Source organism: Zonotrichia albicollis, chromosome 6 (genome assembly GCF_047830755.1).
Source record: "Zonotrichia albicollis isolate bZonAlb1 chromosome 6, bZonAlb1.hap1, whole genome shotgun sequence".
Lineage (NCBI taxonomy): Eukaryota > Metazoa > Chordata > Aves > Passeriformes > Passerellidae > Zonotrichia > Zonotrichia albicollis.
Genome location: NC_133824.1, coordinates 3,211,801 through 3,227,977, shown reverse-complemented (window position 1 = coordinate 3,227,977; position 16,177 = coordinate 3,211,801). Strand labels below are relative to the sequence as shown.

The window sequence follows — 16,177 nt, the reverse complement described above, 5'->3', positions numbered from 1 at the left end:
ATTCAGTCCCTTTTAAAATACTGTTGAAAAAGTTTAGCATGCTACTTAGAACTGTAGAAGCTTGTTCTAAAAATTAGGTTAGCACTGCACTCCAGCATATATTGTCCAACATCTTTAATTATTTTTTGCTCAATGGATTTATTCTTTTTCCAATTACAGCAGATGGATCAGGTATTCATTTCCCTGTGGTTGTAACTCCCTTCATTTGCAGTAGAAACGATGAACCACCAAATTCATATTCCAGGAAGAGAAGAGATGCTTTAATGATGGCCAGAACCAGAGGACTCTGAAACAAAGACACAATTTAGGCTGTTCAAACAGTAAAGCAAATCAATTCAGGAATGTACTGCAGGTCCTAGAATTGACAATTGTACTCATATCTGAGCACAAGAATTGGCTATTCAAATAAAACACTACCCTCAGAATATGTACATCAGTAAATGTAGCAAATATTAAAATTTCTCTTTTGCAAGTTTTAAAGCCCTATTACAGTTAACACCCATTCTTCCTTGGTTTTGTTATGGTTCTTCCAGAACTGAAGTTTATTTACACTATTATTTTAAGTCTAGTACTAGGCAGTATTTTCTTTTATTGCACATTTCAAAATGTAAATAATGTTTGCACGTAAAATTCAACTGTGAGCAAATGGGTTCTCTCTCATGGTGCAGAAAATGAACTGAGATACAGCAGGTCATGAAAAAATCAACTCCAGTGTGATGTCAGAACAAACTGTCCATAAATATCTAAACACTACTTTATAAAGATACAAATTCAAATCACAAGTTTGTACTTTCTAGTTTCTTGACAGTAAAAACAGTCTTGAAATCATGCTGGTTTAAGTAATTCCATTAAATGGTTGTTACTTCTATTTCAAAAAATTCCTTGCCCACACAGTCAAGGTATAGAATTTCTATTTTACTCCTTAAATCTACACAAAAGATTATTTATGTGCAGATCCACAGATGTTTCGAAGTCATAAAATTATCAATACAACCAATATTACTTATTTTGAAGTAGTCTTTAAACATTTGCTATATCTCTAACTTAAGACCAAAATTTATCTAATGTAAAATATTCTGAACTGATTTTTACTTTACTTATTTAAAAATTATATCAAGGTATTAGATATCTAATACTTACTGCTTGCTGATGATTTTTTGCCTGGGGAAAAAAAGAAAAAACAAAAAGCTGAACAATGACAATTAAAAATATATTTCCTATTTATTTTCATAGATAAATTTTAATTAGCTTATTATTAGGTTAAACAAAAATTGAAAGTGTACAATATGTACTTTCCATGGTACATTTCTGCAAACTTTATATTGATTTTTAAAAGTTGTTTTTAATTAACCAACACTCCATGCATTTAGAAATTATAGTCATCAAGATTTCTATTATAATTCAAAATAAACTTTTATGCAATTTTACTATTTTACATAATATAATGTAATATAATTTTACATAATAATAATATATAGGTATATACACACACAAGATATGGATGTAAACTGAAGTGAAACATCGGCTTTAAAATTTTCCTTTGTATTTTACATTAGCATTGTAATTGTTCTCCTAAAACACTGGGTGACAATGATGAAAACAAATTTCTTCCTAAGGAAGACTGTTATAAAAAATTGTACAATCTCCATCCTTGGAAATACTCACTTAAATTATGAATGAGGTAATAAGTAACCTCATCTAACTGGGATCTAACTGCTTCAAGCACTGGTTTGGACAAGGTGAGCTCAAGAGGTCCCTTCCAATCTGATTTATCCTACAACATACTCTTCTGTAATTCCATATATTATTTGCAAAACTATCCCCCAAAGTGCACAAAGGGCTACAGTGATTAAAAACTATTTTCCCTTTCAAATAAAGCTCGTCATAGTTGCCATTTACCCAAGTTTTTTGGCCCTCAAAAATCTACGTCAGGTCATTAATTAATGTAGCATGACATGAAAACAAGCTTGAAACAGTCTGTCCATTTTGAACTCTCCTTGAAATAAAAGGTTAAAACAAAAGTTAAAACTTTTTTTTTCCTTCCTGTCTACCTCAACTACTCATATTTACTTAATAGTCATTAAGTAGCCATTAAGATCAACTAATTATATTTACTTAAACTTTTAAGTGCAGTGTATCAGTTTTGGAATGGTACACATGATTTGGACAAAGCTAGAGAAATAGTGAGGTAGTATCTCTGCTGCTGCCATAGCAAGGGGCTCCTTTATCTAACTTACAACACTTCATTGCTCACAACACCCAATAAAGGGTTTGGGATTTATTGAGCGTAGCCTAAATTGACAAACAGGACCTTTAAAACACTATAATCTCTTGTACCCTTCTGCTTTAAGGGACTTGGCCCATTCAAATTTATTATTTTTACATTAGATTTTCTGTTTCTCTGAGAAAGTCATCCAGTGTCACCAAGTAACACACATTCTCATGTTCAGTGATGCAGCTCTCATTTAGAAGTGCCATCAGCCCAAATTACACTTTCACATGTTCATGTGAGAAAACCTTTTTAAAACAACTTTTTTTTCAAAATCAAGAGTAAGTAAGTTAACTCTGCATTTTAAAAACCAATACCTGCATTACCCAATCTTCATAATTTAAGCACAGTTACACTGACTTTTGAGTATTTTTGTGCAACCATCTACAATCAGCATTTAAAACACCTCAATTATTATAGGAAAGACCTGACCCTAAGGAAGAATGTTAATTTCTTACTTGCTGGCTATTTTCAGTGACTTGATTCCAGCTGTGGATATTCTCTTGTATAAAAAAGACTGTAATGTGTGACTTACCCCCATAGGAAATCTTGTAGTAGGCATAAGCTGTTAATGCTACACCAACCCATATTTCTTGATACACAGTAGAAAAGTAGAATCTCATGGGTTTCAATGCCTTTGGAATCATGGCTTGCACCATCTGAAATTTATAAAAAGTGTTGTCATTTTAACTTTTGCAGATGTATTCTTACCTGCTGGACTTTTAACATACATACAGACATACACATATATATATATATAAATCTATCTTTATGTATACACACACACTCCTAATGCACATCAGCAGCAGTTTACAGGTTTAAAAAATCCCCAAGCATGCCAAAGTACTTATTCCAAAGGAAAGAAATGAAAACTGAGAGTTAAGGTTAAAATTTATGGGCTAACAAAAAAAAAAAAAAAAAAAAAAAAAAAAAAAAAAAAAAGGTTAAAAGATGAGTCAACAGAAGATTTACAGAGCAGCAGCAGATAGATTTCTCTCTGCCTATCAGTGACAGTTTTTTCCTAAAGTTTCCAGATTCCCTTAGGAGGAAATCTCATTCCAGACAAGCCAGAGAGGCTCCATCCTTGCACTACCAATTTAACCTCCCTCCCTCGCAGCTGTCTCTTCTAGCATGTTAATTTCTACTCAAAATAGCAACATAAATGATGTTAAGCTAATGAATTCATGCTTTATCATGACTATTTGACTTTCAAAATATGCCCCAAGAGCAAGAAGCCTGTCAGTGTTGGCAGTTTATTCCTTTCCATGCAGCTTTGTAAGACAAAGAGAAAACTGTGGAGGAGGTTTTAAAAAAAGCTCATCCTAACTCCCATAAATGTTAGTTCACATTTGCACCACACTGCCCTGAGATACCCCAGGTTTTATGCACACTCAATAGTCACTATTGACGCTTATTACAACCCAATAAAATCAGCTATACACAGCATATGGTAAACCAGAGACCCAGGAAAGAAAAGCAAAGTTAACTTCTCTGAGGTAATGCTCATTTATCTGCTGTTATTAAATGGAAAACATCGTCTGCTCAAGCATCTCCTCTCTAGGAGGAGAGGGTGCAAGGGCAGCCCCGTCAAGACAACTGGAAAATCCACGTGTTTCTTAAAGAATTAAAGCAACTTTGAGGCAATTCGTATATAGTTACAGACAAACCCACACTTACATTTGTTTTTGGACAGTCATTTCAGTAATTTATGATTGTGGCAAAAGTTCCTGAAACACCTTTGTCCCTTCACCAATACTATTAACGACACTGCATTAAGGACGCTGCTCACCTAAATTTCCAGCGTTTGTAGTTTCAGATAAACAGTGGAACACAAACAGTTACTCTGCTACAGCAGAATATCAAGATATACTAACAAACAAGGAGACTGAATAGAGCAGGAAGGGAAGATTTCCCCATCGCTACAGAACATAGGGAATAAGCGGTGCTATTTCCATTTAACACCGAAGCCTGGCAGAGACCTTTCCCCAGGGCCTGTGCGGCCGCGATACCGTTCTGAGTATTTTTTTCCCTGCTATCTACCCGGAACAACGCTGTGTTTGCTGTCTCCTTGACCTCCCGGCACAACCCTCCGCAGCCCGGGACAACCACCCGAGCCCCGAGCGGCTGCACGGGGGCGGGAGGGTAACGGCGAAGTTCCAGCGCCGCGGGCCGCGCTCCCTTTCTCCCTTCTTCCCTTCCCAGGCTGAACTAGCGCTGCCCCCACCCGAGACACTCCCGAGTGGTGCCCGCCAGGACCCAGCCGGGCTCGCCGGGCCCAGACCCACCGTGCCAGGGGAGCGGCGAAGGTCACACTCGGGAACGGGGACGGGTCCGCTGCCGCCGCGGGGCGCGCCGGGAAAGGACGCGCGGCGGGCGGGGGCGGCAGCGCCCCCTACGGCCGTGGAGGACCGGAGCTGCCTCACACCGCGGCGGTGCCAGCCCCGCTGCCCTCGGATTCACGGAATAGGTCAGGCGGGAAGGGACCGCAGCGAACACCTGGAACAACCTCCCTGACCGAGCGGGGTCATCTCAGAGCACGTGGCACAGGATTGCATCCAGATGGTTCTTTAATATCTCCAGTGAGACAGACTCCACACTCTCTCTGGGCAACCTGTTCCAGTGCATGGTCACTGCACAGTGAAGTTCTTCCTCATGTTCAGGTGGAACTTCCTATGCATCAGTTTCTGCCCATTGCCTCTTGTTCTATCGCTCGGCACCACCGAGAAGAGCCTGGCTCCATCCTCTTGCCACCCTTCCTTTAGATTTTTATATACACTGATGAGGTCCCCTCTCAGTTGTCTTTTCTGTAGGCTGTTCAGGCCCTGAAAGACTCTTTCCGCCTTTTTTCATAAGAGAGATGCTGCAGGCTCCCAGTCATTATCTGTTGTCCTCCACTGGACCTGCTCCAGGAGCTTCACGTCCCTCTCGTACTGAGGAGCACAGAACTGGACACAAAACTCCACATTCCCCAAAACTCCACATTCCCCTCCCCTAGGCTGAGCATAGGGGCAGGACCATCCCCTTTGATCGGCTGGCAATGCTCCTCCAGTGTAGATCTTCAGTTCAGTCCTGCTTCCCAAGAGCAAGCACAGCAGGTGCGGTGTCAGGACAATGCCGGGAAGGGCCTGTCAGTCTATGCAGTTCCCTGTGTCCCTCAGGGAACGGCTTGTCCTGGAGGAGTGGGAGGCACCCGCTGGGCCATAATGATGAAGTCTGAAGCACCAACGTGCTTTGCACGTTTCCTCCAGGTGCGGGAAGGACAGAGTGACTGGAATTCCAACAATGCCTGTGCTCAAGCATTGTTCTGTGGGGTGAGAGGGGAATGACCACCCAGGCCTCCCGAGGCTGTGAAAGGAAAGCAGAGCTCCGACCTTTATAGTGTGTGTTAAAATGCTTTAGTGGGATCACAGACTGCATTTATTTTTCCTGTGAGTGATTTACATAATCTGCAGGTGTATAGATTTGCTATATATGAGCTTTGTCACACAGGGCAAACAAGACTGCTTGGATCTTACATGGGCGTTTTTTGCATTTAATATAGGAACATATGTCAAAATACTGCATGAATGTCATCTCTTTCATTTAAAACTTTAAAAACCTTTTGATATTTTAGTGAGGAAAGTCCCCTTCTTTCTTTAATTTAGGATTTTGAGGCTGATACATTAAGCAGCCAGAGGCTGTGGTATACATATGTCTCTATCTATATCCTAGATTTGTATTTGCTTGAGAGGAACAGTTCTAAAGCAGCCACTGGAGCAGGTACTCAGTGTGGAGATGATAAATCCTATTAGAGAAAGTAAGGGTCTACCGTGTGTTCAGATTTGTTTAATCAGATAAATAATGAAAACCAATTATACACAGATGTTTGCAGTTATTTGAGAAGAGAGGATGACAGCATGAAAGGGAAGTTCAACAGACACGTTTATCTTAATTCTTATTCTTCTTTTGAAATTTATCCAGTAGGGATGGTAGGCCTTAGTGTTCGACCCTGCTTATACTTCTGGTTTGCATCTGCATGTCCTGCCTTTCTAAGGAAGGCTTTAATAAATGTTGGGGGCTGGTTTAGAGGAACTCGGCGAGCAGCTCCAGGTGCATTGCGTGCGAAGGGAAGCAGCCCGCGCTGCCGCCGGGGCGGGGCGGTGCCGGTGCCGCGGGGGGCGGCTGGGTGTGCCCGGGCTGGGCTGGGTGTGCCCGGGCTGGGCTGGGAAGGGCGGCGGCCGTACCGCGTGCCTGGGCTGCCTTCCTCGCCATGCTGCGGAAGCTCCCCGAGGGCCGGAGCCGGGACTGGTTCACCGTCGGCGGGGCCATCACCGCCGTCGAGCTCCTGGGCGAGGAGGCGCGGGTCGGCCGCCCTGGCGCTTTTCCCCGCCATCCCGCCCAGGAACCGCTGACGGCTGCGGGGTGAGTGCGGGGCCCCGGGCCGCTGTTCTGATGGCCTCGCTCCATCGTGCTGGGTGCCCCGGGCATTCCCCAGAGCCAGGGCAGTCTCTTCTGGCTCCCCTGCTCTTGGACTCCGGTCTAACACCCCCGGTAGCGTTTGTTGCTGATGCGGTTTTTTTGCGCCTAATATTTAATGTTGTTTTCCGATTTGCTGCTTAGGTCTGTTGTCTCCGTCATCACCAGATGTGTTTGTTGCATGTAGAGTTTACTTTCTCTGAAGTGCAGCCGCACCTAGTCCTGTTGAAAAAACTGTAGAACTTACTGGAAAGGACTCAGTTATTCTGCATTAACTTAAAATTTTATCAGTGGCAAGTGATAAGTGAGATTCACAAGTTCGTTGCTGTCGTGACCTATGGAATCATTTAAGTCACCAGAGTAAAGCAAGTCAGAGGTATATCGACGTATTGTTCTTTATAGGTCATTCTCAGATTGCAGAGTTTACATGCAACGACAAGTGTACGTGTGTCCGCAGAGCAGCCAGGTACATTTGCTTTTCACTGGAGTTTTGAAATCAAAACCTGCTTTCCCCTGGATGGTGCCTGGACTGTGGCAGTAGATAATAATCTTGGTGTTTAGAGCAAGTGTGGCAGTGTAACTGTGGTTACTAAAGGAAAGTGTTTTGTGTGCACTTCCATGTGGTATTTTCACGATGAACGGGGCATACACTCCAGAGTGAATGTTTCGGGTTTTATTTTTCCGTGTGTGTTGCGCAGCAGTAGAGGTTGCTGTATTTCAGGAAGGTGTATTTATCTTAAAAGGTGTACATTGGCACCTGAGAAAGAGTGAACTTTTTGTGTAACATTTTGATATCAAGTAGTCTGGTATTTCAGCAGAGACTGTTGAGGCTAGCAGTGTTTCTGTCTGCTTCAAGTGAAGGACAAAACTGGCACCTCAGAATATCTATTGCCTTTTATCTTTCGGTGCTCTGAATGGCTGACTGAGACCTACTGGGCTTTGTGTAATTAGTTAAGGTTTTCCAGAAGTGACCAGACAAAATTTTACACTTCTTTTAAGTTATTTCTGTGAACGTGATGCATCAAGCAAGATGTTTTTGACTTTTCAGTCTTTATTTTGGTGATAGTAACATTTCTGTAGTATTTATGAAGTGTTTGACTCTTTAACCCAACTGAGTACTAAGCTACAAGATCTATTTTGTGTATTTTCTGTACACACGAGGAATAAGCATGATTGATCAAGCCTTGTGTGACTAGGCAGAGGCGTATCTGTATTTTTGGTTGGACAGAAAGCTCTTTCCACTCACAAGTCTTAGCAGATAACCTGATTGTGAATTTGGCAGCAGTTGTTTTTACAGGTTTGGTTTTATAATTTTTTTTTTTCCCATGTCTGAGTTGGACAGAAGTGATATGCATCTTAAATGACCACTTGTGTGAGTGTGGACAGAATTTCTTAACAATAGCTATAAAACCTTTGAGCACAGATGATAGGTGTGTGTCTGTCCTGCCACAAAATGGAGGGAATCTGTGTGAGAAGCTGTGTTTGCTTAGGCGTGTCTTGTTTTCATGCATACTTCTGTTTCACAGCTCTGGGAGTGTGCTTGCATTTGGAGTGTTTTTGCAAAACTTGAAGTCTATAGGAGATTTAGATTTAAGCATTTCAAAGGAAATGCTTGTATTTTGTTCACTGACTTCTTCAGAAAGTTTGAGGAGCTGAAAACAAAATAATTTTTCCTCATTTGTTGAGACTGCTTGTAGCATAATTGTCTAATTCCTTCAAAATTCTTTTTTTGTTTATTGGGAAAGACAAAACCAAAGTTAATCGGATTTTTCAAGCCCTTATTTATGTTCATTTGAAACTGGATGTATAATTACTGATGGACGCTTTTCTGCCTACCAGGTTTGTCTAAATTTATATGTAAGAATGTGTGGGTTTAATACCAGATTGGTAATAATAGGTGTGTTATTGCACACGAGTGTGTGTAATAATACTTTACAGAAACATTACTGATATTGTTTAATGAGATCTGAAAGCCTCGTGTCTCCCTTAAAAAGACATGTGGAATGTGTTTCCTTCCTTTACCGATGATGCCTCATTTTCCAAGGTTTTAAGATTCTTTTGCTTCCTGAACTACCTGTAGAATAGCAGTATTACTAATTGAGGTTGTTGGGGAAAGGTAGTAGAAATAGAAACTTCATAAAATCTGACTGGAATTTCTGTCCTTAAACAATTCATTGATTAATTTTTAATCATTTTTAATTCCTTTTATTATGTTTTACTGAAAGAAAAGAAATTTAGACCTTTAAATTTTTCTTTGGTATCAACACAATTGTGTTCACATGAGGACAGTTAAAGGCTTAAGTGTGTAAAAGGTGCTTATTATCCCTTTTATTTCTTTCATCTCATAGGTGTATGTTTCACCAAGTTAGCACCTTTTTGAAGCTGAATTACTGGCTGGGAATACTGCATGCTGTTTGCTTTGCTTGATGCTTGTGCAGGTGGGAGACGCTGCTGTCCTTTGGAATTACTGCCTGTCACCTTTCTGTCCCCAGAGTGGTTTGTGTTGGCTCCTGCCTACTGCAGAAATACCTGCTGGCTCAGTATAGGGAGCAATGTAGTTTTAGAAAATCTCATGCAAACTGTGTAGGGCATAAATATAAAATACTTAAGGAAGCAGTTGCTTGGACAGTGGTAGTGGTGACTGGTCTGAGGTAGCTGAATTCCAAGGGTAAGCATAATTCTAGCAAATGCCTCGTGTCAGCTGCTGAGTTGAAGAACAGATTTTCTTGGCAGCATGCTGTGGTAAATCTAACAAATTTCTTTAAAATATATTCAACATTTTTAGTTTGGCCTCTTGCCCTTACCCCGTTGCTTTTTCTATGCTTTTCTCTGCTTTTTAACTAGAGAGAGTATATAACAATTTGGTCAGGGGGAAGTGTTTGTACTCCACAAAGTTCCCCACATTTCAGTATTTGAAAAAATAGCCAAAGTGAGTCTTTAGATGATGGCAATTTCTCAGCCTTTGGATATTTTTTTCCTGTACCTTCTGTAGTTCTCCTTTGCTTTCTCCTTCTCCCCCAAATGCAGACACTAGAACTGGATGCAGTAATCTGATTAAAACATGCATATAAAAGTAGGTGAGCCTTTCTGTGCATTTCCCTGGCACTATATAGGGATTTAACATTGAATTGGCTATGATGCCTGTGTATATTTTTAAACTATTGTGAAGCAAATGCCTTTTAGAATCTGGCCTAGTTGATAGTCCCTCTTTCTGTACATTGAAGAATGCATTTGCTCATGTTAAAATTAAATTGAAGTTTGCAGAGTGTGGATAATGGGTAAGTTGTATCTGGGGTTATCTTGTTGTGTTTATTTGTTTTCCCTACTCATTTTTGATGATTGTTAAGGTAAGTGGATCTTCCATGTTACTGCCCTTCCATTTTCCCTAAGTGAAAATTTGGAAGCTGCAGTTTTAGAGGTTTTTTATTTATTTTTCAGATAGAGAGCTGTGATGATGCTGTTTTAAGAAATAAACTTACATGAATTGCCATTGCACTAATCTTGCACATTTGACCACTTCAAAGGCATCTGAAACCAGCATTACGAATGTTAATTCTCAGAGTAATATTAATCTTGCCAATGCCTTTTAAATACTCAGCACCTGCTACCCTCCTTCCTGTAGGAAAGGTACTTTATATTTAATACTTGTGAGAGATTGATCACTGTGGAAAAATCTTTGTTTGAATCTCTTGCTGCCCTCATGCAGGGATTAGATTAGAACTGCAGGAGGAGAATCTCCAGCTCCTTGTGCTGCATCAGTGGGGCTGAGTAAGTTCAGCACAGTGTTTTTGTTATTAATCCTCAAACTGACAAGAAGAGGGCAAAGAGTTTACAGCAGCTGTGAGTGCAGATACAAGAAGTTTGCATGTCCCTATGAAGCTTTGTGTATTTAGTTCGTAGGAGATGGAGGGGCTAATTACTTTTGGTATTGAGCTGCAGCTTTTATTCTTTTAAACCTGTTGGAAGTTTTTTGCTCTAGTCCTCCAGTCTTTGTCCTTTACGTGGATGTAGGAGTTCTCATTGTTTTATCTTCTGTGACTATTCATGTTTTATTTTTCTACGTGAAATATTCTGTATATAATAAGCTTTTCAAAGACTTTTAAAAACCATTTTAAAAAAGTTTTAAAAGTGTTTAGTAAATCATTGTGCCAATTGTTCCTCCAGTTTATTTTGCATTATTAATAATCTTTTTCTGGAATGGAGGATACTGCTGTGGAGCGTAAGATGCCTTAAAGTTGTGTTACCAAGTTGATGAAATCTGATTGGCTTCTTCAGTATGTTTGAAGAAAATACCAGAGGAAGCAGTTTTGTTTATGAAATAGTGTATTCTGTGAATTGGGCCATGTGAGTCTTGCCCACATTTTCTGATCCAGCAGGCAGATCAGAAGCAAATACAGAGAAGACGACATTATATGAAACATGTAGAAACTTGTTACAGTGATGGGAGCACAATTGGAAATGTAGCCAGCTGAGTTCTGGCATATGTTTTCATTGATTTTCTGCTCTAATTGCCTGCTGTGACCGTGACTGCTATGTATGTGATTAATCTTGTAAAACTTGGTGAACCCACAGTGATAGATCATGGTGGCTGAGAAACATTAGATGTTGTTATGTGTAAATTTAGAATGAACACCTTGTGTGTTGGAAATCATCTGTTGACTCCTCGGCTATTCTAGAGAGGTACCATCTGATTTGGTCAAAATGTTAAGGGTTTAATGCAGAATTTGGGCTTCAGAACAAGTAAGTCAAGTGAAAAATGGCTATTTAAAATTAAATAATTCAATAATTTTTTAAAAGAGTAGATCATTGTTAAATGCTGTTAAGTATCTGCTGATTTTGTTTAACTGTCCACCTTCACATACTTCAGCATGTGCTGAACATAGTTTAGAAAAAAACCATAGAAATAGTACATGCAGCTGAGTTCTGTGAGTGTTTACGTGCAGTTATGCTTGAAGTTAAATAATTATTCAGCTCCAAAAAGTATTTACCAGTTTATTTAACTGATCTTATATTAAACCATTTCTTTTACACAGTATAAAGTTCCCATAGAGCCTAAAAGCTATGTGACAAACACAGAAGTTTTTTGTCTAGCACTCTGTAGATTGATGCTGTTTCAAAATATCTTTTTTTGTCGTTTAAATACTTCTAGCTCTATATGGCTGACAATTAAACTGCCTCAGATTTTTTTTCAGAAACTTCTACATTTTTTTTAAAAGGTGGCTTCAAACACAGCAACTCTTAAGAAACTATAAAGGTAGAAGGTGAGTTGATACCTAAGTTACTGCCTACCATACAAAGGATTTAAATTTCTGAACTTGGAATAAAAAGGGGAGCATGTCACATTTCTTACTCCTGTGTGTCTGGATGGCAATTACAACAAAGGAACGTGGATGGCTACATAACTTTTTGAAAGTAACACAAACCAACTTAACTTGATGGGTAGTAGTAGGGTAGATTCCAGATTCTGTGAGAGAAGGTGGGAAACATGCTTTGTGTGTTTTTGTCGACATAACTCGAGACCGTGGGGATTTCATCTTTGGAGCTGTCACCACGCTGACCAAAATGTTCAGGGCAGTTTGTATTCCATGCATCTACCAGCTGCTCTGCTTGGTTTTCTCTCTCAATGGTGGTAAGAAAATCTTTTAAAACTTGCTTGAATATGTAGACTATTTCCCACGGTAAAACATCATTTTCTGCCAGAACTTCCCGAAATCTAGGAAAAAAACCCAAAAATTGAAATCTAATCATCGGCACTGAAAACTTTTCTCTTTCCTCTCTGGTCATTTGGGGGTGGGGAAGGAGGAAATGACCTGAGTTCTAGTGTCATTTTTTCCTTGCTGTCACATTTCCCCACTCACCTCCCCCAGAAGATTGTAAGAGGAAAAGAGCTCTAACAATGCACTGGATGTACTCCAGCTATTGTGGATTGAAAGCAGTTGTAATTGCATAGGCTTTTTTTTTTTTTTTAATTTTAATTTAATTTTTTTTCTTCTTTGGCCCATATGGGTAACTTGATTCAAACTGACTTTGCCCTTAGGTGTATTCTGGGCTTTAAAAGGCAAATGGACTTGTTCTGTCGTTTCTGAGTCCCTAGAAAATGTACTTAAAAGGCAGGCATAGAAGAATTTTTCTTCATAAAATGCATGGAGAGATTTTTAAAAATTTTTTAAATTTACACTTATTTTCAAGTTTTTAGAAGCTTTCTGGTATTGTAGACAGTAAGGCTGGGTTTCTGCATAATGGTGCATTTCATTAGTCCTTTTTTTTATTTTTAGTTCCTGGGTTGCTATTTAATAAATAGTAGGGATAAGTAACAGGAAATATGGGAAGTATTGAAAGGTCATACGAGATTTCCTTTGTTTGGATTAGACCAGGAAAATCCTGATTTCAAACTTCCTTCAAGTACAACATATTCAAGTGAAGATTTAATTCCTAAAACAACTGTAAAAACACTCTCCAGTTGTTGGTCATTGCCACTTAGGAAGAGCCGAGCCAAATACAAACTTTGATTAGGTAGAGAAACATCTTAGTTGTGCTAGGGAACTCGGAGTGAGGGAAATACGAAACAATTACCTGCTGAGAACAGTTCCTGTTTGGCAGGGCTGGATTTGAGAGCACAGCACTTCAAGCTGCCGTTGCTCAGTAGCTGGAATTGTTGCTTGAGGGTTTTGGTAGTTCTTGAGCCAGTTGTAATCCATGCCAGGTTTCTGGACTTTTTGTTCGTTTTCAATCTCTTGCACTAATCTTTCACGCTCTTTCAGGTGCCATTTCAACTCTCTCAGCAGGGTTTTTGTAACTACTTCTGATCCAGGACATCTTGTGGATTTGTAGGAATCAGTCTTTGACCATTTCATCCAGCCAAAAAGTGGCATTTTTAAGCTGGGGAGAGGAAAAAAAAAAATTTTGCTTGTCTATGTAACTGATTAGTTCTTTTTACCTGTAGACTTCTTTCTTAGGAACTGAATGGTTGAATGAAACTTTATTAATCATTAGAATAGTTTGCTGTACAAAATCACCAGGCCATAATGAAATATGTCAAGTCTTTCATGTTACAATATTTCCTGTCTCTTTTCTGAGTTAGCATACTCTGTGGAATTCACAGCATTTGAAAGTACATATCTGTCACCTTGGAAATATTTCATATTTTATCCATAGTATACATGAGTTAAAAAACAAACAGCGAGGAAACTCCTAAATCTCATCATGCAAGTTAACACAAAACCCCTCAAACCTCACAAAAAGCCCAGCTATATAAGAACACTCTATCCCAACAAAACACAAACCCCCAAACCTCAAAAATTTGAACTTACACATATATTTAAAAATGAAATTAATTAATTAGGAAAGTGCTAAAACTCTGCTTGATCTGGTTTTATAACTTATGTATCAATTTTTATTTTAAATATTATAATTATTGTTCACATAATCTGGAGACAGAAATCTGGTAGAATAGACTTCTAATTTGCACTTTGTCACAAATCATGCACACACAAGCATGCAAATTAGAATAAAATAACATAAATTACCTTAGCAGTTGTCTGTTAACAGTGTTGTTTCAGGTGAGTTTGCTTGAAGGTCTCTTATTCTAGCATATCCCGTTTGCAGGTTCTTGGTACTGCTGGAAGAAAACAAGGGGTTTTTTCTCTTTTTCCTGTTTTCTTTTTTTTTTTTTTTTTTCATTTACTCAAACTGTGCCCAGAAAAAATGACTTTCTGTACTGAATATGACAGTTTAAGTTTTTCTGCTTTTAAGGTTCTTTTTCATCCTCTGTACTGGAGAGAAGCAGTAATCCATTTAACCTAACATGGTCTCTCAAATACTTTCTCCCAAGTCCATTAAGATCTCCTACCTTTGAATTGAGTTCTGCCGATGGCAGCAATTTGAAAAAAGATGGTAACAATTTCAAATGCTTGTTGCTAAATCCATCCAAATGTATTGTTGGTAGTGAGATGAATAATGATAGTCTGAAGCAACTCCAGACGTGCTTGTAGCTAAAGTTAAGGCTGTCGTATGATGTGATGCTTGGCTGTGCATAGCTGTAGGTCACAGTTTAGAGCTGTATTTTTATGCCCGTAGAGTGCTAAAAATAACTATGTTGCTTTTATCATCAAACTAAACTTTCAGGCCATTGAGATGCTGGAAGACTTATCTCCCATTAGAGGGGGATCAGGCTGTTCTGCTGTCATTTTTAAACAGCTAAGAATAGTTTTTCTCTAGTAAAGATCATCTAAAGCTTTTGTTAAGTGAGTGTTGACAGAGGAGAGGTATTTGACAGTTGCTCGGGATTTTGTCGCTACATTAAATGTTTCTTCCAGCTGAATTTCATCAATCTCATGGTTCTATACATTTTCATTACTGTGCATAGCTGTTAGCATTTTTAATTAACATTTCAAATGTGTTTAAAGAAGCCAGACTGTAACACCTACAGTTTGCCATGAAAGACACTGTAATCTAATTAAAGGAATAGAATGATAAGGAGATGCAAATTGAGGTCAAACTGATCTAAAAAGCCCAGAATTGTCTTACCATAGACATTGCTTCTCTCTCAAGTGGCTGTCAGCTGCCTGCTCCTTGCTTCCTTGATGAATATTTTGATCCTGTCCATTTTTAAGGCTCATTCCCGGGGATGGCACTGTGCGCCCTAAAGGTCGCTGAAGGAGCCATTTTCCGTTCCAGTTATCCGGTCTCTTGCTATTAATCTAAGCAGTAGCCATGGTGTAAGAAACACTGCCTTTCTTCTTGCCCTTCTTCTAACCACTGTCTGTGCCCCTCTTAAGTATTTTTCATCCCTGTTTTTCCCCCTCCACGGGTGTGTTGAGCAGTTGGGAGAACAAAGGTTCTCTAAATTTGTTCTAGATGTCATGCAACATAAAGGATGACGTGTATGGCTGTTATTAAAGCTGATACTACTTATACATTGGAAAAATTCAAATGTCAGTATTAATCCTCTTCAACTGGAAGGTTTTCACATTGCATTGAATGTGGTACTATGAAAAAGGAAGGGAGCTAGGTTTATGATGACAGAACTGTCCTGACAGATTTTCAGATAAAATTAAAATGCTCCTTGCCACCTCCTTTACAGCACAGTTAACATGTCACCACTTTTTTCCACTGTATCAATCTGCAAGTAAACTGCTGTACAGTGTAAAACCATTATCATGTCTTTGCAAATTAGAGATGCATACTGGAAGGTGTGCAAAGTCATTAAATGAGAAACCTACAACTTTTATTTTTCAACCTAATCTTTGATTGCATCATTGAAGATTCAAGGCAGGATCCTGAGGATTGTGTTATTTTTCCATTGGTAGGAGAGCATTGAAGCTGAAAATTTCTATTGCTTCTACTTTTGTATGCAGTTCAGGTGTGTGAAGAGATGGCTACTTATGTGGGGCTGGCTGTGGACACTGGACTTCAAAATTACAATGGTAGTTTATGCAGTTTGTAGCCCATGGT

General features: G+C 39.2%; 3 protein-coding genes across 4 annotated transcripts in view; 1 reads left to right on the top strand and 2 right to left on the bottom strand.

The window, feature by feature from the left end:
• Window positions 1-99: 99 nt before the first annotated feature.
• Window positions 100-4,712, bottom strand: ATP5MJ (ATP synthase membrane subunit j). Its single transcript, XM_074542296.1, has 4 exons — window positions 4,555-4,712; window positions 2,805-2,928; window positions 1,141-1,161; window positions 100-286 (listed from the first exon to the last, which is right to left on the bottom strand). The coding sequence occupies exons 2-4, from the start codon at window positions 2,926-2,928 to the stop codon at window positions 261-263; spliced, it is 171 nt and encodes a 56-aa protein (XP_074398397.1). The 5' UTR covers window positions 4,555-4,712; the 3' UTR covers window positions 100-260.
• A 1,754-nt stretch (window positions 4,713-6,466) lies between these two features.
• TDRD9 (tudor domain containing 9) overlaps window positions 6,467-16,177 on the top strand; it is a 71,779-nt gene continuing 62,068 nt past the window's right edge. Inside the window, exon 1 of the mRNA XM_074542286.1 lies at window positions 6,467-6,670. Within this exon, the coding sequence (XP_074398387.1) occupies window positions 6,519-6,670 (152 nt within the window). The 5' untranslated portion in view covers window positions 6,467-6,518. The remainder of the gene's footprint in view (window positions 6,671-16,177) is intronic.
• RD3L (RD3 like) lies at window positions 11,712-14,766 on the bottom strand. 2 transcript variants are annotated; one of them, XM_005483284.3, is made up of 4 exons: window positions 14,574-14,766; window positions 14,251-14,342; window positions 13,298-13,603; window positions 11,712-12,437 (listed from the first exon to the last, which is right to left on the bottom strand). In XM_005483284.3, exons 3-4 carry the CDS (start codon window positions 13,594-13,596, stop codon window positions 12,152-12,154), a joined length of 585 nt encoding a protein of 194 aa, XP_005483341.2. In that variant the 5' UTR covers window positions 13,597-13,603; window positions 14,251-14,342; window positions 14,574-14,766; the 3' UTR covers window positions 11,712-12,151. The 2 variants fall into 2 exon arrangements, with proteins under 2 accessions (XP_005483341.2, XP_074398386.1); XM_074542285.1 differs by having other exon boundaries at window positions 14,251-14,339.